Source organism: Rhinoraja longicauda, chromosome 20 (genome assembly GCF_053455715.1).
Source record: "Rhinoraja longicauda isolate Sanriku21f chromosome 20, sRhiLon1.1, whole genome shotgun sequence".
Classification (NCBI taxonomy): Eukaryota; Metazoa; Chordata; class Chondrichthyes; order Rajiformes; family Arhynchobatidae; genus Rhinoraja; species Rhinoraja longicauda.
Window position 1 is genome coordinate 14,244,047 of NC_135972.1, and position 23,344 is coordinate 14,267,390.

Here is a 23,344-nt window from a genome sequence, read left to right on the forward strand (position 1 = left end):
CTTTAGCACAGGAAAGAACAATTATATTTGCAACCACAACAGATTGTATCTCTGGGGATTGGGGAGAGAGAGTTCATTGCACACCATGGTTAAAAAGTCATAATTCTGTCTGGAAAATTCCTGTTATTTGTCCCAGGAATGCATGTGCAGGATTTCCAAATTACTTCACAAGTGATGAAGAGGTATTGGCGTGGGATATGCTGGGAAAGTAGCCGTTAGTTTAAGATGCATGCTGTAACCATGGTTAACAGGCTCCATAACTTGTAGCAAGTATGGCGAAGTGATTTGTAAATCACCAACTTGCTGACCTCATTCTTTGTCCCCTGCCGCTTGAAAGCAGCAGAATGGATCCACTTCTATTCAAATTCAAAGGGCGTCGTAGAGTTGCTGCTTTACAGCGCCAGAGACCCGGGTTCGATCCTGACCACAGGTGCATGTCTGTATGGAGTTTGTACGTTCTCCCCAAGACCCTTTCCCCGGGAGCTCCAGTTTCCTCCCACACTCCAAAGACGTACAGGTTTATAGTTTGATCGGCTTGGTAAAATTGTAAATTGTCCTTGGTGTGTAGGATAGTGTTAATGTGTGGGGATCGCTGGTCGGCAGGGCCTGTTTTCCACTGTATCACTAAATTAAACTAAACTAATTTCAAAATAAAATTGGCACGTGTGAAAACAATCGCTTCAGAAAGGGAGTGCCACAACCTTTTCATGACAAGATATATTTTCTTGCAATGCTCGGTATGAAAATGATTTAGTTGCTGCAATTTTTAATTTTAAAAGTAATTTCTTTACAAACTTCTCTGCTCCAGCATTTCTCCTTCTGTCTAATTTGACGCTACGCACTACAATCATTCACCCATTCACTGCATCACCGATCCTCAATGCTTATTGATTAAAGACAAATGTGCAGGGCAAGGAGACAGGTTGCATTCAACAGGAACAGAATGGGAGTTAACATAAAGGGAACCCAAACTCTTATTGGCACATAAGTCGTTGACAGATAGCAAGAGGCAGGTTAGGGCCTGAAGAAGGGTCTTGACCCAAAACGTCACCCATTCCTTCTCTCCATGGGTGCTGCCCGTCCCGCTGAGTTACTCCAACATTTTGTGCCCATCTTCAGGTTTTGGCCTTCATGGGTAAAGTGGATAGTTTCTTCCTTGGGATTCTTACAGGATCAAGGGTGACTTGCTTACATTTCTGTTTTGTTCTGTTCCAACTTTGTAATGAAGCCAATGTGGAAACTGCAGAACTCTTCCACAGTTTTGCCTGACAATCTGACTGACTAGATCAGTGCTTCTCAAACTGGTGAATGGTTCACCCAAGGGTGAGTGAAACTCGAGGGGTGCATGAAGGGTGAATGACTTAATATATATAAAATTATACACAAGGGAGAATAAGATGAAAATTACCAAAAACCATAAGAAAATTTAGTCGAGGGTGAATGAAATTTTGTAATAAAGACTCAAGGGTGAATGAGTTTCAGAAGCACTGGACCAGATCCATCCAATATCGGGAGCCATCTTCACACTACTGATAATCCGTTGCTGTCTACACACCTTAGTGCACCTTTATTAATTCATATTTCCTATAGGTTTGGTGTAATATAATTTCGAGTGAAGAACAAGGGTAATTAACAATTGAGATATGCACAGCAAATCCTCGGTCAAAATCCCTATTTCTTAGCAATCCTATTTTTCATAGAAGCCAGTAATTTATTTCACTGTCTGGGCTGAAATGATGTTCCTTGCATAACTATCGTGAATGTTCGCTTTCCTCAGAGATGTTGGTTCAAATTAAGAGTTGCTCAGAGGTTTTGCCGGAATGTTATTTAAAAGAAAATGCAACCATGATGTTACCGTGATGTCACTCCACCAGATACATCCCCCCCTCCCTCCACTACCCGCCTTTACAAGTTTCTTTTGATGCCTTTTCCGAGCTGATGTACGGTCTCCACCCTGAAACGTTGACTACGTGTCTCTTCCCACAGATGCAGCCTGACTTGTTGGATATTTCCAGCATTTTCCTTTTTTATTTAATTTTAATTGTTGGCACTTTGCTGTTCTTTGGCATCTGTACACTTTGGCAAGTGTAGAAGTGCCACAGTTTAAGAATAAGGGGTAGGCCATTTAGAACGGAGATGAGGAAAAACTTTTTCAGTCAGAGAGTTGTAAATCTGTGGAATTCACTGCCTCAGAAGGCAGTGGAGGCCAATTCTCTGAATGCATTCAAGAGAGAGCTAGATAGAGCTCTTAAGGATAGCGGAGTCAGGGGGTATGGGGAGAAGGCAGGAACGGGGTACTGATTGAGAATGATCAGCCATGATCACATTGAATGGCGGTGCTGGCTCGAAGGGCCGAATGGCGTACTCCTGCACCTATTGTCTATTGTATATTGTAAGTGGATTTTGGAGAAGGTATGGCAGATATTTCCCAGTAAAAGACAAGGGATCGCGATCTGATGAAATCGGGAGGAACTGTATCTGGTTTGGTAACTGGGAAATACAGATTTAAGATAAAGAATCATGGGGAAGGTGGGCATTCTTCTTCCTCAATGTAAGTGGTTACAGTCTGATAGGAAGGTCAAGGTAAATTCAGGAGTAATTCAAGTCAAGTGGAGTTTATTGCCATTGGCACAAGTACAGTGAGGTACAGGTGCAATGAAACCGTTGCAACCAACACCAAGACCAACACACACAGACTCAAACATACAAAAAAATGCATGATATATACATTAATTAAACAAGAAAAAAGAAAGGACTGTGCTAAAAAAACAAGACATTAGTGTAAACCATAATTAGATAAGGGACAAGTCCACAGGGGGGTGCAAGAGGTGGCCCCTGGTGTTCCGTTGCTGCATTAGGATTGTGCAGGTTGGTTTAGGGACCAGGCAGCTGTGGACAAATAACTATTTTCGAAACTGCTGACGTGTGACTTAAGTTGACTGCAGGGCCGTCTTAACACATGGGCCTGATGGGCACTTGCCCGGGGGGCCTACGAGCATAGGGGCCCCATGCTGATCTGTGTATGTTAAGTGACTTGCAATAAATAAATACTACTTTAAAAATGTAGGTTCAATAAGTGCTTTTTTCGCAACATTTTCCGTACCTAAGTGCTTCTCACAGCGATCTGTAAGTGCTTTTCGCAACAATGTAGCACCCTAAGTCCATCGCTAAGTGCTTTTCGGTAAGTGCTTTTCGCTGGCACGACAGGGGGGGGGCTGGTAGGGAAAGGGGGGTGGGGGAGAGTAACGGTAGGGGCCCCAGTACACTGCTTTGCCCGGGGGCCCATAATGCTGTAAAAATGGCCCTGGTTGACTGAAAATAATTGTTATGGAGAATTTGGCGTATGACAGGCAAAATAGCAGGACACGGGGCCAATTGAAAGGCTGACAGAATGCACTATGGATTTGAATGGGTTTAACATAGAAACATAGAAAATAGGTGCAGGAGTAGGCCATTCGGCCCTTCGAGCCTGCACCGCCATTCAATATGATCATGGCTGATCATCCAACTCAGTATCCCGTACCTGCCTTCTCTCCATACCCCCTGATCCCTTTAGCCACAAGGGCCACATCTAACTCCCTCTTAAATATAGCCAATGAACTGGCCTCAACTACCTTCTGTGGCAGAGGATTCCACAGACTCACCACTCTCTGTGTGAAGAAATGTTTTCTCATCTCGGTCCTAAAGGTTTGCTCTACATTATATAGCTCTAGATTACAGTTAGTCTTACTGGCATTGTAAAGCAGCAACTCTACCGCCGCGCCACCGTGTCGCCCTTTGAATTTGAATCACACATCACGGCTGTGTGATGCACCAAGGTAATTGGTTTCTGTAATGACTGGGTACAGATGCACAGAGAGCTAACTTCATTCTCAGTTTGGTGGCAAATTGCATTCCCCTGATTCTCACAACTCCTATTTATATTTCATGGGTGCAATCTGAGAATGCAATATTCTCTTTGTTTAATCTAACAGCAGTGGGGGACATGCCTTTGATAGATACCACAGCCACTGTCTGTACGAAGTTGGGTGGAGTCAGAGCAGTATCAAGATTGCCCTCCAGTACTGCAGGCAAACCTAAAGCAGCATTGCGTTATAGGATTCAGCAGACTCTCAGCACTCCAAAGAGTCAGTGAGCAGTGACATTCATACTAGGTTCATTCATCTGGCACGTACAACCCACACACTCCAGTTCTCTGGCACACTAATGTCACATTATGTTCAGATCTAAAGGAAATTGGTATTTGTAGGAAGGAACTGCAGATGCTGGTTTAAACCAAAGATAGACACAAGAAGCTGGAGTAACTCAGTGGGACAGACAGCATCTCTGGAGAGAAGGTATAGGTGACGTTTTGGGTCGAGACCTTTCTTCAGGCCTGACCCGAAATGTCACCTGTTCCTTTTTACCAGAGTTGCTGCCTGAGCCGCCGAGTTACTCCAGCTTTTTGTGTCTAAGGTTAGTATTTGTCCCCTCCGAAATGGAGCCTCTCTCAATCTGCAAAGCCATTTATAAATCACAGAAATGGCATGCAGGTGATATTATGATTATGAACGCCTATTTTATTCAACACTAAAAGACACAAAATACTTAGAAATGTTATAAAAGGCTCATTTGAACTGAGATTGAAAGTAAGAGGAATTGTTCACTTGGAAACCAAAAGAGAAAAAAAATGTTAACTCACGGTGTGGCTAATCTTTTCCTGTTCTTTAGACGAGTCCTAATCCACCTGTAGTGCAGCGGAGGCAGCGGTGAAGTTGTTGATCATCTGGTGGGTTTCGAGGGCAGTGCAGTCCTGTGTGGAATGTTTCATGTGTGTGGGCTGAGGGTAAGGAGCAGCTAAAACTGGCTGCTGCTGCAGCATTGGCAGTACTGTTGGGAGGGAGATGTCGTAGATGGGTCACTGCACAGCTTGTTTGCTTTCACATCAACAAACACACCTACCTGTCAAGTTTGCCATCACGTACAGTAAACCCAAAGCAGTCTCAAAGCGAGAAAGACTTGCGTTTACTTAGTGTCTTTTGTCACCTCACCAGTCATTGGTGCGTTTCACTCAAGGAATTGTAGTGACTTCCACGATACGTGAAGCACAAAAACCAATATCCATAAAAGCTCCCAAAAAACCCAAGATAATGAAGTTGGTTGAAGAATAAATACTTTGCAAAATGCTGGGCATGTGATCATCCTATTTGTTCATCATTAGATAGCGTTGTGGTTTATTTTACATCTATGTAGGTTAATTGACTGGGTAAATGTAAAAAATTGTCCCTAGTGGGTGTAGGATAGTGTTAATGTGCGGGGATCGCTGGGCGGCGCGGACTTGGTGGGCCGAAAAGGCGCTGTATATATATATGATATATGATATATGATATAACTGAGAGGGGAGCTGCGGAGATCGCTCTGAGCCACAGAGTCATTCAGCACGGAAACAGGCCCTTTGGCCCAGCTTGTCCATGCCAACCAAGGTGCCCCAACTACACTAGTCCCACTTGCCCCGTTTGGCCCATGTCTCTGTAAATCTATCCTATCATGTACTGAAGAAGTCTGAAGAAGGGTCTCACCCGAAACGTCACCCACCCATTCCTTCTCTCCAGAGATGCTGCCTGACCTGCTGAGTTACTCCAGCATTTTGTGTCTACCTTCGATTTAACCCAGCATCTGTCGTTCTTTCATACACATGTACCAATCCAAATATCTTTTAAATGGTGTAATAATTTCTGCCTCAGGCATTTACTCTACCAGCTCATTCCATACACCCACCACCATCTGTGTGGAAATGTTGCCCCTCAGATTCCTATTGAATCGTTGCCCTCTCATCTTAAACCTATGTCCTCTGGCCCCTAATTCCCCTACCAGAGTAATAGACTAGATCAAGTGTTGTCTTCGCCCGTGTAGAGCCCTCTGCATATCACCTGAGGAGGTTTTCCTGAACACATTTGACAAATTCTTCCCCGTCTACATCTTTTGCACTATGGCAGTCCCAGTCAATATAAGGAAATAGTGAGTCTTTGTTAATAAATGGTTCCTCCAACAGTGCAGCACTCTCAGTACCACACTGACTTTTATACTCGGGTAGTAACATCCACACATTTATCAATCGCAACCTACCAATTGCTTGCTTGATATACTGAAGGCTTCCTTTGTTCTTGTTTGAGATTCTGGTATCACCAGCTTACGTAAAAATGCCCTCCGCCAGGTTTGGGCGACACAGTGGCACAGCGGTAGAGTTGCTGCCTTACAGCACCAGAGACCCTGGTTCAATCCTGACTACGGGTGCTGTCGGTACGGAGTTTGTGCGTTCTCCTCCTGACCTGCAAGGGTTTCCTCCCACACTCCAAAGACATACAGGTTTGTAGGTCAATTGGCTCGGTATAATTGTAACTGGTCCCTAGTGTGTGTGTGTGGGATAGTGTTAGTGTACGGGGGTCACTGGTCGGCGCAGACTCAGTGGGCCGAAGGGCCTGTTTCCGTGATGTATCTCTAAACTAGGGCGGCACGGTGGCGTAGCGATAGAGTTGCTGCCTTACAGCGCTTACAGCACCGGAGACCCGGGTTCGATCCCGACTACGGGTGCTGTCTGTACGGAGTTTGTACGTTCTCCCCGTGACCGCGTGGGTTTTCTCCGAGATCTTCGGTTTCCTCCCACACTCCAAAGACGTGCAGGTTTGTAGGTTAACTGGCTTGGTGTATGTGTAAATTGTCCCTAGTGTCTGTAGGATAGTATTAATGTGCGGGGGGGGGGGGGGGGGGGGGGGGGGATCGCTGGCCGGCGCGGACTCGGTTGGCTGAAGGGCAGGAGAATGGGATTGAGAGTGAAAGATAGACCCGCCATGATTGAATGGCGGGGTAGACATGATGGGCTGAATGGCCGAAATCTGATCCTTGAACTTATGAACTTAGGAACTAAATAAATATGGTTATGGTGGGATTAGTTGATGATCAGTGTGTACTCGGTGAGTAGCAGGGCCTGTCTCCTTGTTGCATCTCTCAATGAATCTATATTTAGGGAACATGCATCAATTGAAAGCCTTAAGTAAAGTTTCGGAAAGCACTTACATTCATTTACTTTGCTGATCCCATTCGGTGAGTCCAATCAGTGGTACAGCTGCAGACTGGGCGGGAGCTGTCTGCCCCTCAGCCCAGTATGTTAGTCCTCAGCGCTGGCCCCCACTCACAGCACCACAGCTCAGTCCGCTCGACCCGTCTCTGATTCCAGCCTTGCCATGGGCGGACCCGGATGGCAGAGATGAGCTGACCTGCCAAGAGCGCCTTGCTGGCTGCACTTTCCCGGACTGCCTGCAAAAGTTCAGTGCGTTTCAAGCCATTAACTTGCTAACATTTTGCTCTGAGGCTGACTGCCTTGCCCTTTGCTGCCTTACTGACGATCATGCAAGACCTCCCATGAACTGAGGCTCCACAGAGCTGTTTAATAAACACTCCATCTGATCATGATAGAGGCTATAAACTATGGAACAGGTTTATTAAAAAGAGATACTGCTGGAACTTAGATCATACTTCTTGTACAATAGTTACAACCATGACGGCACGTTCAAAGTAAACTTAATTGGTAGCTCTGAGAGAACATGGACATGCTATATAAATATACCTTTCTATGTTCTTAATTCTTTTTTGAAAACCTCAGAAATACAGTTGGGACTTTGCTAACGCTGGCAATAATAATAATAAACCAGGAATACTAACTATTTTCATGAGGTGCAGTGAAGCCAGACGTACTACGAACAGGTCTGCAATTATTACCTAGACTCTCCATTTTGAAAGCTGGAGGGTGATTGATATTTAACAATTGCACATATTTTAATCGCGTTCTCCTGAAAGGATTTGTGTTGAAGAGCCCACGGGACACTGTGCTGAGCAGAAGGCTGACAAAGGCACTTGGATTAACGCTAATCGCCTTGCAGCTCAAAGGGTGTTGACGTACTATAATTTCTTAGCGCCCTTCTCACTCAGCTGTTTGTGTAAACGGCAAACATGTAAACCAGACTGAAACCTTTGGCTCTGCAAGAACGGTCCGCATACAAATGTTTCCTGAGCTGTCGAACTTTGTCCACTGCCTCTCTCACTGATCCCATGAGGCACAGCAGAAGCTGATAGGAACAGAACCTCATTTTCTTATGGAGCATCCCACAGACCACCAGGCTCATTGTTGTTTGCCTGCAAACCAAGGCTTACACCTTATTTCTTTGCCCCCATTTTTCTCTGCCCATTTAAACTTCTACTGGATAGATCGGGTGTTATTAATAAGTCACCATCACTTGCATCATTCAGTCTCTCCTAGTCTCCGCACTATCCTAGACGGGCGGTAGTGTTGCTGCCTTACACCGCCAGAGACACGTGTTGGATCCTGACCACGGGTGCTGGCTGTAGGGAGGAGTTTGTACGTTCTCCCCTTGACCTGCGTGGGTTTTCTCTGGGGGCTCCGATTTCCTCCAACGCTCCCAAGACCTACAGCATCGTAGGTTAGTTGGCTTCTGTAAAATTGGACATTATGCCGCGAGTGTGTATGGTAGTGTTAGTCTGCAGGGATCACTGGTCAGCACTGATTCGGTGGGCCAAAGGATCTGTTTCCGCGCTGTATCTCTAAACTAAAAATATTCCCTTTGTTCTGGTGAGACCGCACCTGGAGTACTGTGTGCAGTTTTGGTCTCCAAATTTGAGGAAGGATATTCTTGCTATTGAGGGCGTGCAGCGTAGGTTCACTAGGTTAATTCCCGGAATGGCGGGATTGTCGTATTTCTAAAGGCTGGAGCAATTAGGCTTGTATACACTGGAATTTAGAAGGATGAGGGGGGATCTTATTGAAACATATACGATAATTAGGGGATTGGACACATTAGAGGCAGGAAACATGTTCCCAATGTTGGGGGAGACCAGAACAAGGGGCCACAGTTTAAGAATAAGGGGTAGGCCATTTAGAACGGAGATGAGGAAGAACTTTTTCAGTCAGAGAGTGGTGAAGGTGTGGAATTCTCTGCCTCAGAAGGCAGTGGAGGCCAGTTCGTTGGATGCTTTCAAGAGAGAGCTGGATAGAGCTCTTAAGGATAGCGGAGTGAGGGGGTATGGGGAGAAGGCAGGAACGGGGTACTGATTGAGAGTGATCAGCCATGATCGCATTGAATGGCGGTGCTGGCTCGAAGGGCTGAATGGCCTACTCCTGCACCTATTGTCTATTGTCTATTGTCTATTGTCCACATAGAGCCCCTCTTTTTCTCCAGAGATGCTGCCTGACCTTCTGAGTTACTCCAGCAATGTGTGTGTGTGTCTTCGATATAAACCAGCATCTTCAGTTCCTTCCCACACACAAAGAAATTGACGTTTGGTTTTATTAGCTATACAAATGTAGTTACTTTCACAGAGTTTTGGGTCACAGAACTTATCTCTCTAGAATATAACAGATGAATAAGCAAACATGGGAACATGAAAATAAATTCAGCACAAGTATGAGAACAATAGCCACCAAATTCTTCCAGAGCAGTCACTTAATAGATTAGAGTCCAGCTTCCTTGCAAGACCGCACATGCAGTATTGGGTGAAGACCACAACGAACAGGACTACCCCCCGGGTTTAGCAAACAGCAAAGGGCGAGGAATTGTGAAAAATGATCAGTGATGTGCAGGCACAGGATTTTATTTCTGGAATTTCACCAACTAAGTATGGAAGTATTTGAGTTTACGATCTGCAGTGTTATTTCAGGAACAAAATTGCAGCATTATCACATCCAGGGACATCCAGTGATTTATTTGACAAGCAATCAGTGTTGTAATGTAGGAAATTCACCAGCCAATACGCAGACAAAAAGTTCCCATTAAGCACGAGAAAGCAATGGTGAAGAAATCTGATGGCACCTAGCCTGAGTTCCAGGTGACAAGCAGAAGCCTGGTGGACTTCTGCATCACTGCAAGTGTAGTGTAGTTGATTTGAATGAGGATTTTTTCCACTCACTTGGGTGTGAGCCAGCATTCTAAAATGAAGATTAAAATCTTCAGACCAGGGTTATGTATTTCCAGCACTGTGCTACCAAGGTATTAAACTTGCCACCACTGTGTGGCATCACACAGTACCCCGATGTAAAAGGATTGTTCAATATTTGCTGGATTGTCACCTCTTTCTGATATTCAACCTCTGAATGTTTTGGAAAACGTTTGCTTATTTTTAACATAGAATTAATTTTCAGCATAGGAAGGAACATTATAGTGACAGTCTGTAGTCTGAAGAAGGGTCTCGACCCGAAACCTCACCCATTCCTTCTCTCCAGAGATGGTGCCTGTCCCGCTGAATTACTCCAGCATCTTGTGTCTATCTTTGGTTTAAACCAGCATCTGCAGTTCCTTCCTACACATTATATGACAGTGCTTAACGTCTGTGTTCATACTCCCTTAACGTGTCTTTCTCCTTCATATTCCTGCCCGACTTCCCCTTTGATCATCTTTTTAAATTTGCCTCAGTTTCTTTAGATACCAGCGTAGAGGCCACCCTCTGGTTAAGAACACCTGCCGATGGACATACGCACACACGAGCAGTCTTGCATAATGGTATTGCATTCAAAGGTCCCACATACATCCATACGATCCTTTCTACAAATGGCAGAAGTAGTTTCCTGTCTAGCTCAACTTAAAATAATTGTTCCTTCCTATCAGTCATATGTGGTTTTGACACCATTAATTACAATATTATGAAGATCTGGTTACCGTATCGAAGGAATTTTGTGTGTTTTCTGACTAATCGACCTCGGGAAATCTGCAACAAAAAAAACCCAGAACCCGTTCGTTATACAAGGACAGGCTGTGTTCCACATTCTACCTGCAGTAATGGCTGTACGTTATACTACTTGGTATGACCCAGGAGGAGGCAGTAACCCCATGCAATCCATAGCTGCTCTCATTCCCTCTCTCTTTCCCTGCATTAGTTTAGAGATACAGCGCAGAAACAGGCCCTTTGGCCCACCGGTACCGCGCTGACCAGCGATCCCCACACATTAACACTATCCTACACACACTGGGGACAATTTTTTGTACATTTACCAAGCCAATTTACCTACATACCTGCACGTCTTTGGAGTGTGGGAGGAAACCAAAGATCTCGGAGAAAACCCACAGAGAATTACAAACTGCGTACAGACAGCACCCGCAGTCGGGATCGAACCCGGGTCTCCGGTGCTTCAAACGCTGTAAGGTAGCAACTCTACCATTGCGCCACCGTGCTGCCCTACTAATTAATGCTATTAATAGGTATGAATGAATTAATAGGTATTTATTAAATATAGGTATTTATTAATACCTATTAATGCAATTTATTCCCGCTTATACACCCATCAGCTTGTACTGGCCCACATTAGGGTAATCTACAGTGGCCAATGAAGCTGTGGGTCAGGCAGTATTACTGAGGTGGAATAAGGCCAGGAATCTGTTCCATCACCATTCAGTTTCCAATTCAAGGAGTAGGACAGTCCAGTTCAGATTTCAGTCTGTGCCCAGAATGGTGTCAGGAGTTAAGGAGATGGCTTCAACTCTGTGAATGCTCAGGCCAAACTGACATTTCAGACACGGAGCCAATGAGAGAACTTCTTTGCTCTTCTTCCAATAGGTTTTGTTTAATTCATTCACAAGATATCGATACTACTAGTAGAGCAGGTATTTACTTCCGTTGAATAGTGGAGAAAACTAATAGACCATCCTGGTAAAGTCTGGACTCACATCTCCACCGGTCTCAGTAAGAATGGCAAGAATAGGCAGCACGGTGGCACAGCGGTAGAGTTGCTGCCTTACAACACCAGAGTTCGATCCCGATTACAGGTGCTGTCTTTATGGAGTTTGTACGTTCTCCCCCTGACCTACGTGGGGTTTTTTTCCGGGGACTCCAGTTTCCTCCTGCACTCCAAAAGATGTACAGATTCGTAGGTTGATTGGCTTGGTAAAAATTGTAAATTGTCCCCAGTGTGTAGGATAGTGTTAGTGTGCATGGATCGCTGGTCAGCTCGAACTCGGTGGTCTGAAGGGCCTGTTTCCACGTTGTTTTTCTAAACTAAACTATCAACAGCTATTTACATTAACCCTACACTAAGCACATTTTATACGTTCCACATACCCAAAACTCCTTCTGGATTTTACCTACGTTCTGGGAACAATTTACCGTTTCCAATTAACCCGTCAACCTAGGCAGTGGGAAGAAACCGGAACATCCAGAGGAAACCCCGACAGGCACAGAGCAAACATACAAACTCCACACAGACAGCACCAGAGATCAGGATTGAACCCTGGTCTCTGGCGTTGCGAGGCAGCAGATCTACAAGCCGTGCCAGTGTAACTGCTCCAAATCACCTTTCCATTCTGGATTTCACTCGAATGAAGCAATCACAGAATTTCCTGTAATCTCCCAGAGCAAGCAATACAGGGATTACATTATTAAGCAAAGTCTCACTGAATGTGCAGAATCGATAAAGGGAGTAAGTTCTTCAAGTATTCATATCATACAACCCTTCAAATAGATCACCAGGGAAATTCCTAGAATACACTGAAAGAATTTACGAAAGATAAAAATTGCCTCATGATTTATTTCCACCCAAGTATTGGAATAAGCTCAAACATAAATCTACCAAGTAGTAAATAAAAAATGTAATTTAACAGGTGGCACGGCGATAGAGTTGCAGCCTTGCAGCACCAGAGACACCAGTCTGATCCTGATTAAGGGAGCTTTCCGTACAGAGTTTGTACGTTCTCTTTGTGACCACGTGGGTTTTCTCCAGGTACTCCGGTTTCCTCCACACTCCTAAGATGCGTAGGTTTGTAGGTTAATTGGCTTCCGTAAGAACTGTAAATTGTCCTTCGAGTGTAGGGTAGTGTGGGTGTACGGGGATCACTGCTTGGCACAGACTCGATGGGCCGAAGGACCTGTTTCCGCACTGTATCTCTAAACCAAATTAAACTGATACTGATATTTTCACATGCCACGTCGCCCAAGTAACCATTGTTAATATATTCTTATATCAGGAGAGTGGCTGGTTTGGAACAACCAATTACAAATGGAAACAATCATTCAAAATACAGTAAAACTCTGATAATCTGGCATCTGCTTGCTTGGAAATTCTGGTCGTTTGGCATCTGACTCTCTAAATAGTTCTGAATGTGGGCTCAGGGACTGAGCGCAGGGGGCTGTGGGAAACCAAGGCCAAGGCCCAAACCATGGGATCAGTGCACAGCCGAAGCCAGGACCATCATCTGATACACCATGGGTCAGGAACGTGGGTAGGTTTGGACTGGCAGCCAGGTCTGGAGGATTTTAATTCCAATAGACCCGAAGATGATCAAGGTCCGGAGGGCAGATGGTCAAAATCTACTGAATGTACCGACCCAAAATAAATATTTCACAACAGGTTGTTGAACAACCACCAGGGAAAGGGACACGAATACCATAAGATAATAAGACATAGGAGCGGAATTAGGCCATTCGGCCCGTCGCGCCTCCCAGGAGGCCACGGAGAAGCTAGGCAGCGGTCCTCTGCGGCCGGGCTCTGGGTCGGAGCCGTCGAGGTCGGGCTGGCGGGTGAGGTCGAGTAAGGGGTCGGCGATCGAGGACGAGGTCACAGCAGTCGAGGATGGGCCACATGGGTGCCGGAGGTCGGACACACCACCGAGAACAAAGGAGGACGGCCGACAACTAAGGGGGACCAGAAATGGATTGTGTTAAAGTGAAATATTTGTGTCCTCTATGTGGCGACTGTCTGCATACCTCGGGTGTGCAAAACGAGGAATATCTCTGTAACTTGTCACATGTGACAATAAAGTATCATTCATTCATTCATTCATGTCCGCTCCGACATTCGAGCATTCAATCTATTTTTCCCTCTCAACCCCATTGTTCCGCCTTCTCCACGTAATCTTTGACACCCTTACTAATCAAGAAGCTATTAACCTCCTCTTTCAAAATATCCAATCACTTGGTATCCACAGGTGTCTGTGGCAAAGGATTCCACAGGTTCACCACCCTCTGGCTAAAGGAATTGGTCCTCATCACCATTCTATCGTTTAGTTTTCGAGATGGAGCATGGAAAAGGCCCTTCGGCCCACCAGGTCTGGCACCGACCAGTGATCCTCCAGCCTCTCCTTATAGCTAATATCCTCAGATCCAGGCAGCATTCTGTTAAACCTCCTTTGCACCCTCTCCAAAGCCTCCACACCCTTCCCATAATGGCTCCATGGTCCTTTTATTGGCACCTGTGCAGAGTGCTGACACAGTGAAATTCTTTATCTCACAAACAGTCCAGTAGTGTATTGCCCTACCCTTGATTAGCCAGTGTACAGAAATAGTCCACACAGGTTCTATGCTACACACTGAAGACAATGTACAGAAGTCAATTAACCTACAAACCTGAACATGTTTGGAGGGTGGGAGGAAACTGGAACTCCCAGAATAAACCCCCTGCGGTCACGGGGAGAACGTACAAACTCCTTTGGATATCTTCCCATCCCCTCCCCTCTCTGCGTTCCGCAGAGACCGTTCCCTCCGTAACTCCCTGGTCCACTCGTCCCTTCCTACCCAAACCACCCTATCCCCGGGCACTTTCCCTTGCAACCGCACGAGATGCAACACCTGTCCCTTTACCTCCCCCCTCAACTCCATCCAAGGACCCAAACAGTCTTTCCAGGTGAGACAAAGGTTCACCTGCACCTCCTCCAACCTCATCTATCGCATCCGCTGCTCTAGATGTCAACTTATTTACATCGGCGAAACCAAGCGCAGGCTCGGCGATCGCTTTGCTGAACACCTGCGCTCGGTCCGCATTAACCAAACTGATCTCCCGGTGGCCGAGCACTTCAACTCCCCCTCCCATTCCCAGTCTGACCTTTCTGTCATGGGCCTCCTCCAGTGCCATAGTGAGGCCCACCGGAAATTGGAGGAACAGCACCTCATATTTCGCCTGGGCAGTTTGCAGCCCAGTGGTATGAACATCGACTTCTCCAACTTTAGATAGTTCCTCTGTCCCTCCCTTCCCCTCCTCCTTCCCAGATCTCCCTCTCTTCCTGTCTCCACCTGTATCCTTCCTTTGTCCCACCCCCCTGACATCAGTCTGAAGAAGGGTCTCGACCCGAAACGTCACCCATTCCTTCTCTCCCGAAATGCTACCTGACCTGCTGAGTTACTCCAGCATTTTGTGAATAAATCCTTTGGATTTACGTTTTAAATGCAGGATCCCAATGCTTGCACGGTTGGAGTCAGCTAACCGAGTAAAGACTGGAGCATTCACTGCAGCATTGCAATAGGATTAGATTAAGGCCACTCAAATAACTTTAGGGAAAGAAATCACCAATTACTTTAGTTGAAAATGAAGCTTTTGTTTAATAATCTTCTCAGGCGATGTAAAAAATATAGCCAGATTTTCAATGTGCAGGTAGAATGAAAATTCTAATCTTTGATGCAAGGGATCACTATTCCAACACAAATAATGGCCCAAGTAAGAATCTGTCAATATCCAACTTACAAATACCCATTAACCTGACCTCCACAGCCTTCCGTGGCAATGAATTCCAAAGATTCACCACCCTCTGACCCAATGTTATTCTACATAGGGGAAAGGGTTTAACATCACATGTGTGGAAGAGTGTACTTCACTGAAGATGGTGTTGTCAGAGCCATTAAGCAGGATCCTGTGATAGCTAAGGTATGTAACTACATTGTCAACAGTGGGCCATCTCACACAAATTCAGATGGAGACATTGGCTCATATTTTAGACACATGAGTGAGTTATCAGTTGAGAACAAATGCATCATGCGAGGAGCCAGAGGAGGCGACCCCAAGAAATACTGATCACAGTTTTTAAGGGATGGGGACGGTTATGTTTCTTCACAACCCTGCCCTGTCTAGCTGACCCTTTATATTGAGACCGTGACCACTTTTCTAGCCATCGTATCCCGAGAGGAGCATCTACCATTGCCAAGTCTCATGAGAATTTTGTATCAATGAGATCATCTCTCGCTTCCTTCTAAACTTTGGAGAGTCCAGACTTAATCTCTGCCCAAAGGATAAAGAAATGGCAAAGCATCAAAGAACACGAGAAGTAGAAATACACCATCCTATTTGGGATTTCCAATGACATGAATCTGCGTTATCTGAATTCACTCCCCAATTTATACAATCTTGCCTGACTGCAAATCATTGTTCATTTTGACCTGGCGTTGGGCAGGGAATGGTTACTTTGACAGAGTGGAGGTGTGTCTCAGCTGGAGAATGAACATTATGTTGTTTTTTTTTCCCCTCCTAAGTTTTTAACGAGATGCGGTTAAACACAGAACAACAAAATAAAAGGGTCTGGCCGGAGGAAGACGAAGCACTTTCCTTCAAATCATGAATCCTAGTTCATGCAGCTGTCGCTTGATAGCCCTTGCTAACCTGGCCCTGCTCTGGGCAATTGGTAAGAACTTAGACCATCCAACTTGCAAGAACTTCTGATGCCATTTTTAATTATTGATTGTTTTTAATAAAACAACTTTATTTTTGCCATCTCAGAACAAGTAGCGGCATCACTTGACAGCAACTTCAGTTTAAGCACGCCAATGAACCATATTGTGGATCAGTGTGCGCAGTGTGAGTATATCTCAGGGTTGAATGTATTGCCATGAATTACCAATCTAAAGTCTTCCTGCATGCAGTACAAAATTGTGAACTTGTGCTTTGCAAATAAGTTTCTTAATACAAGGTTACACCTGTAGAGGAAATATCTTGCATTCCTCGCTTCTCAATATTGATGAAGCAAATGATATATTTTTCATTTAAAGTAATAAAATAAATAATTTAAAAGATATGCACAAATATTTCAGCAGTCGGGTTAACAGTTCTAGAATGCACCACAGAATTCTAAAATGCTCTGATGTTGTATAAAAGATAGTTTGTTTTAGAAAAAAGATAACAAATTAGATCTCATACTATTACTCAGAAGTTAATCAGTGAACTAATCTCACAGTTACTACATCAATGCAAAGTTGTATATAAGGAAAATCTGTTCTCATCAACCTCTGATTAAGGATCAGGGAACAGATTTAAAGTGAAGATGGACACAAAAGGCTGAAGTAACTCAACGGGTCAGGCAGCATCTCTGGAGAAAAGCAATAGGTGATGTTTCGGGTCAAGACCCATCTTCAGACTGAGAGATGGGCAGAAGGTAGAAGGGTTAGGGGAGCAGGTGTAAGGATTTTTTTAACCTTAAAATCAGTCATATTCTGAAAATGACAATCAACAGGGGATTTTGAAATAGAAAATTATTTACAGGTCTTTGGGGAAAGAGAAAGTAAATGGATGAATATGTAAAGAGCTATTATGAACTTGATGGGCTGAATGGTCTCAGTCCACAATGTAAATGATCTTCAAATCCATGAAAATCATTAAACAGCCAAGAACTTCATGATGCTGCCACAGTTGCTGACTCACAGATGCAGTGAGCCGGGTGCCACCCTGACATTGGGCGCTGCCCATGTGGAGTTTGCACGCTTTCTCTGTGACTGCACGCATTCCCTCCAGCTGTTCCACCTCCCTTCCACAGGACCAGCTGGCAGGTTAACTGGCAAGTGTAAATTAACCCTTCCTCGAGCAGCCAGGAAGGATCTGAGGTAATTAAAATGGCCGTGTGTGTGTGTGAGAGATCAGGTTGCAGGAGCACAGGGAAAATAGTGGAAGGGAGGGGAGGGGAACGGAACCAGTGAGATTGCTCCACTGGGTGCTGGCACGATCCAAAGGGCTAAATTGCTCCCGTCTAGAAATTGCAATGTAGGAAATGCAACTTCCAAGTTACATACAGGAAAGTTCCACAAACAACAGGATATTGACCCAATAACCTGTTTAGTGACGCAAGTCAGGGCTGAGTTACCTCTGCGGTTCCTGTGAAAATATTACCATTTTTTATACATTACGATTTCACTGCAATGAACTTTGACTTTTGGTGAAGGTACAAATTTGGTGATTCATTACAAACCTAACCAAAGGAAAGCCGGCGGTAGATCCAATGGTGCCACATTTGCCCCTGGCAAAACAAACACCCAAAGACTTGTGTAGGTAGGAACTGCAGATGCTGGTCTACACCAAAGGTAAACCCAAAATGCTGGAGTAACTCAGCAGGTCAGGCAGCATCTCTGGAGAAAAGGAATAGGTGATGTTTCAGATCGAGACCCTTCTTCAGACTGAGAGTCAGGGGAGAGGGAAACTAGAGACATGAATAGGTACAGAGTTGCACTTATCGTGAGCGAGGCCAACTCACCCTCTCCAAGACATCCCCCTTGCCCTTCAATTGCTGATCAACCTCCCTCACCACAGAAGGCACACCACTCAAAGTCCAAAAGTCCACCTGCCTGCTGTTGTGGGATGTCCGCAGACAGTGGTGACTTTGTGTCTTGTCAGCAAGACATTAGGTCCCAATGTGCAGCCTCCCACTCATTGGAGGTAGTTCATTCTGTGGGAGTGCAAGCATCTTGTTCAGCCTCAATCCTCTCTCAGCATCATTCTTACCCTATGCACTTAACCCGAGGAGCCTCCATCTCCCCTACTACCCACAACCCATCTAACCTAAACCTCTGGTCTCTCTCTCCCACTCACTCATAACACACAGGGCCCCTGCCTCATGCTTGCCCGAAAACCATCAGGCCTCTCAAACCCCCCCTGTTGCCCCTTAAACCCATGGATGATCCTGCGTGCCTAAACCCTTAGGGCACCTGACTCACCCCGTTGTTGAACCCATGGCACCCCCGTCCCTCATACACCCATGAAACCCAAGAGGACTCTATTTCCTCTGTTCCTAAACCCTTGAAACCACTGGAAATATTAACAATTCACATCTTCAGATGACTGAATGATGCCAGGAAAAACACAAAACTCTATCCAAGGCGTGGACCAGTCTTGGAAAGTGATAAATCAGTACGTTTGGCAAAATGTATTTTAAATTAACACAGCAACAAGTGTCATTGGCCCACTGTATCATTTTATTTTTTATTTTTATGCAAATAATATCAGCTTGAATCAATCATTCAGTCATTTTACAAACACTATGTTCTTGGCACTTTCTGTAGCTATTGTACCACATGCCTCCTGGTACCGAGAGAGGTTTATCTTGTAGAATGAACAACACAGTCAGAATATCTTTGCTTAGCTGGTTTATGTCCTAAAATTCCTCGAAAAACATTTTTTTATGGTGTGAAGTTCAGCTCATCACAGAAGCCTGAGCCTGTAAACGTGTGCTGTAATCCCAGTGTAACCGTGTTAGAAGTTTCTGGAAACAAAAGGACACCACTGCATCTATAAGGGTGTCAAGTTTAGTTCTGCATGAGTTGACAGCTGGTCTTCTAGATGTGCTCCTGGGATATGTTTACAGAGACCAGGTCTGATGGTTAATGTGTTAACCTGGTAGGGAAATGCATTGGCAATGTTCTGCTCCAACCGGCTTGTACGGAGTTTGTACATTCTCCCTGCGACTGCGTGGATTTTCTCCGGGAGCCTCGGCTTCCTCCAAAAGATGTGCATGTTTGTAGGTTAATTGGCTTATAAATGATCCCTAGTGTGTGTAGGATAGTGTTAGTGTATGAGGATCACTGGTCAGCGGGAACTCGTTGGGCCGAAGGGCCTGTTTTCACGCGGTACCTCTAAACTTAAACAATGAACATAAAAAATAACTGCGAATGCTGAGAAATGAAAGGTCCAAAACACTCAAGAGGTTAGGCAACATCCATAGAGAGAGAAAAACATGTAGTGTTTCAGGTTAAATAACTGCTGTCAGAACATGGAACGATAGTAAAAGTGGACAAGAAACAGATAGGGTAAAGAGGTTATTTATCCCTCATGATGTGGGGCAAAGGGTCATCCAGCTGACGGGTTTATGGGGGGCAGTTAGGGAGAATGTGTGGCAAGGAACTCCAGATGCTGGTTTATACCAAAGATAGACACAAAGTGCTGGAGTAACTCGGCGGGTCAGGCAGCATCTCTGGAGATAAAGGAAGGGATGACGTTTTATAGACAAAAGACAATAGACAATAGGTGCAGGAGGAGGCCATTCGGCCTTTTGAGCCAGCACCGCCATTCAATGTGATCATGGCTGAGGGAGGGTCCCGACCCATAGTTTTGGGTCGGGACCCTCCTTCAGACTCAGAATCTGAAGTATCCCGACCCAAAATGTCACCTATCCTTTGACTCCAGAGATGCTGCTTGACCCACTGAGTTACTCCAGCATTTTGTGTCTATCGAGGGAAAGAGAACATAGTGCTTTGTCATAAAAACTATGAAACGAGGGCAGCTAGAGAAGAGGGACACAGTCCATGTAAGGTGAGAGACAAAAAGGCTTTGGTATAAAGTTGCCAGCTTTATATCCACATGCTCTTATGTTTAGTTTTAGCCAGGTCTTCCTCTGTGAATACATCTTCCTGCTGGCAGTTTCCAAAATAGCAAAGGTTGATATGTTTCCGCAAAGTTTGCAGCTTAGTTTTTACTTGAGCCAAATCAATGAATTGGATGAATTTAAAAGAGAGTTAGATGGAGCTCTAGGGGCTAGTGGAATCAAGGAATATGGGGAGAAGGCAGGCACGGGTTACTGATTGTGGATGATCAGCCTTGATCACAATGAATGGCGGTGCTGGCTCGAAGGGCCTGATGGCCTCCTCCTGCATTTATTTTCTATGTTTCTATGTAACATGGATGAAACCCAGGTCTCTGGCACTATAAGGCAGCAACACTGAGCCATTGTTCCTGCACAAATGGTGCACTGACAGGCTACGAAACTGCAGATTAAGAAACCAACTGACATACAATGGTCTTGGCTGCTCGAGAAGGACGTTCTTTCATAAAAGTTACATATCTTTTTTTTTTTTTAATCCTCTTATTCTCTCTTCCCAATAGTTTATAGTTTTTGCTTGTTTTTTCTGTTTTGTTTTTTTTCCTTTCTTCTTTATATTATTATTTTTTATTTTCTCTCTTTAAAAATTTAAAAATTGAAGCTATGTAAGAACTCTGTAACAAATGTGTTTTTTAAAAATTTCTATTTGTACATATGCTTTTCAAAAATTAAAAAAAAAAAAAAAAAATTAAAAAAAAGTTACATATCTCCACAGATTTTCAGGACGGCCAGGATCTTTGCATGACAACGAAAGCGTGCTGTCAGACTGGAGTGGATGAGTACGGCTGGGTTGCAGCGGCTGTGGGCTGGAGTCTCTGGTTCCTCACACTCATCCTTGTCTGCGTCAACAAAGTAGCAAAGCTGAAGCCCGATGAGCCACGGAAATACACTGCAGCCTGAGACTCAGGAGGCAGAGAAAAGAACCACCCTGGGCACGAGAGAGAGAGAGGAGGAAGGGAAGCAATCCACTCCATGGGACCGGAAACAGAGATGATGTGACTCTGAGGCTTCAGTGTTAGCTGGTGGCCTGACCAGCAAGGCAAGACTGTATAATAGAACTCAATAAAGGCTGTCAGATTAAAATTATCTGCATAACATTTATCTTGACTACAAATATTAGACAGTGCTAAAAAAAAAGAGAATAAATCTGACAACTACAACTGTTAATTCACATTGATGCAGAAAAACGTTGAAATATAGCAATCCATTACAAATTCTACCTCTATTCAACTTCTTTGTTCTGCCCTCACAGCCCTGTAAAAATGTTACACTTCCAATATCCAGTCAATTCTATTTAAAATAAAACTACTGAATCATCACCATCGACTTCAGATATAACTCTGACTCCTGCCACCTGCAGAAGTTTTCAGATGACTCTGCAATTGTGGGCTGCATCAGTGAAGGGAGGGAAGCTGAATAAAGAGGTGTAGTCAACGATTTGTTGAGTGGTGTGGGCTGAATCACCTGCAGCTCAACACCAACAAGACTAAGGAGTTAATGATGTACGTTAGGAGGAGAGGAACACCCTTGTCCCCCGTCTCCATTGATAGGTGTGGATGTGCAGTTTACCAGGGAGTACAAATACCTTGGCGTGTACCTGGACAGTAAACTGGACTGGTCCAGGAACGCTGAGGCCCTGTACGAGAAGAGACAGAGCCGGCTGTACATTTTGAGAAGGCTTCGCTTCTTCAACATCTGCAGTAAGATGCTGCAGATGTTCCATCAATCGGTGGTAGCCAATGCCATCTTCTTCCCTGCTGTGTGCTGGGGCAGCAGGGCGAAGGCCGCGGACACCAATAGAATTAACAAACTCATCAGGAAGGCTGGCTCCATCCTGGGGGCGCTGTTGGATTCATGGGAGGTGGTCTTGGAGTGGAGGATGCTCCTCAAACTGCGGTGCATCCTGGTCAATACAGCTCACCCACGCCATGACACCCTGGTCAACCTGAGGAGCACCTTCAGCAACCGACTGGTTCCACCAAGATGCAGCACAGAACGCCACAGGAGATCCTTCTTCCCTGTGGCTGTCAAACTGTGCAACTCCTCCCCCTTCTGTCATGGGGTAGACCATCGGGAAAAGATATAGAAGTGTGAAAACGCACACCTCCAGATCCAGGGACAGTTTCTTTCCTACCATAAACTGGAGAGTAGTCCTGAGCTTTCATCTACCCTTTTGGAGACCCTTGGATTATCTTTGATTGGATTTTACTGGAGTTTATCTTGCACTAAACATTATTCATGTTATTCCCTCTATCATGTATCAGTACACTGTGGATGGCTTGATTGTAATGATGTATTGTCTTCCCACTGACTGGTTAGCACGCAACAAAAGCCTTACACTCTACCTTGGTTCACGTAACAATTAACTAAACAATATCGTTTCCAACTAACACTCCAAGATGTTTATCATTTAGGTTATATTGACTCATCCCTTTCTTTCTACCAAAAACTGAATAATTATAAGCTGATAAAAATAGCACCATTGATGTTGAGTATGTTGATTTATTTAGGGCATTTGATAACCACAAAAGACGTATATGCAAAACTAAAGAAAGGCATAGCTTGGATAGATGTGGGATTGCAATGCCACATTTGATCTGTAGGAAATGTGTGCAGTTAGAAAGTTATGAGGTGTTCAGTCAGTTGGAGGGTGGTGGAGGAGGGGGACTAGTTGGGGCTCGGTTGTAGGAATGGCCCTCAGGCCATACTAGTATGCAGGAACTACAGATGCTGGTTTAAACTGAAGATAGACACGAAATGCTGGAGTTACTCAGCAGGACAGGCAGCATCACTGGAGAGAAGGAATGGGTGACCTTTCAGGTCAGTCTGAAGAAGGGTTTCGAAACGTCAGCCGTTCCTTCTCTCCAGAGATGCTGCCTGTCCCGCTGAGTTACTCCAGCATTTTGTGTCTATCTTCAGGCCATTCTGGTGCAGGAAGACATGCAAAGTGCAAACTGTCGGTGGTAGAA

The 23,344-nt window shown here is 44.8% G+C and overlaps 1 protein-coding gene across 1 annotated transcript; it reads left to right on the plus strand.

Annotated features, from left to right (window-relative positions):
* Window positions 1-16,244: 16,244 nt before the first annotated feature.
* LOC144603371 (transmembrane protein 213-like) lies at window positions 16,245-21,438 on the plus strand. Its single transcript, XM_078416526.1, has 3 exons — window positions 16,245-16,421; window positions 16,517-16,594; window positions 21,091-21,438. Exons 1-3 carry the CDS (start codon window positions 16,355-16,357, stop codon window positions 21,273-21,275), a joined length of 330 nt encoding a protein of 109 aa, XP_078272652.1. The 5' UTR covers window positions 16,245-16,354; the 3' UTR covers window positions 21,276-21,438.
* Window positions 21,439-23,344: the final 1,906 nt, after the last annotated feature.

Bases quoted from the DNA above. Each gene is read 5' to 3' on its own strand.
- LOC144603371 (XM_078416526.1), top strand. From the start codon at position 16,355: ATGAATCCTAGTTCATGCAGCTGTCGCTTGATAGCCCTTGCTAACCTG. The intron at 16,422-16,516 runs GTAAGAACTTAG...TTGCCATCTCAG, and splicing joins GGCCCTGCTCTGGGCAATTG to AACAAGTAGCGGCATCACTT. The intron at 16,595-21,090 runs GTGAGTATATCT...ATATCTCCACAG, and splicing joins TGTGGATCAGTGTGCGCAGT to ATTTTCAGGACGGCCAGGAT.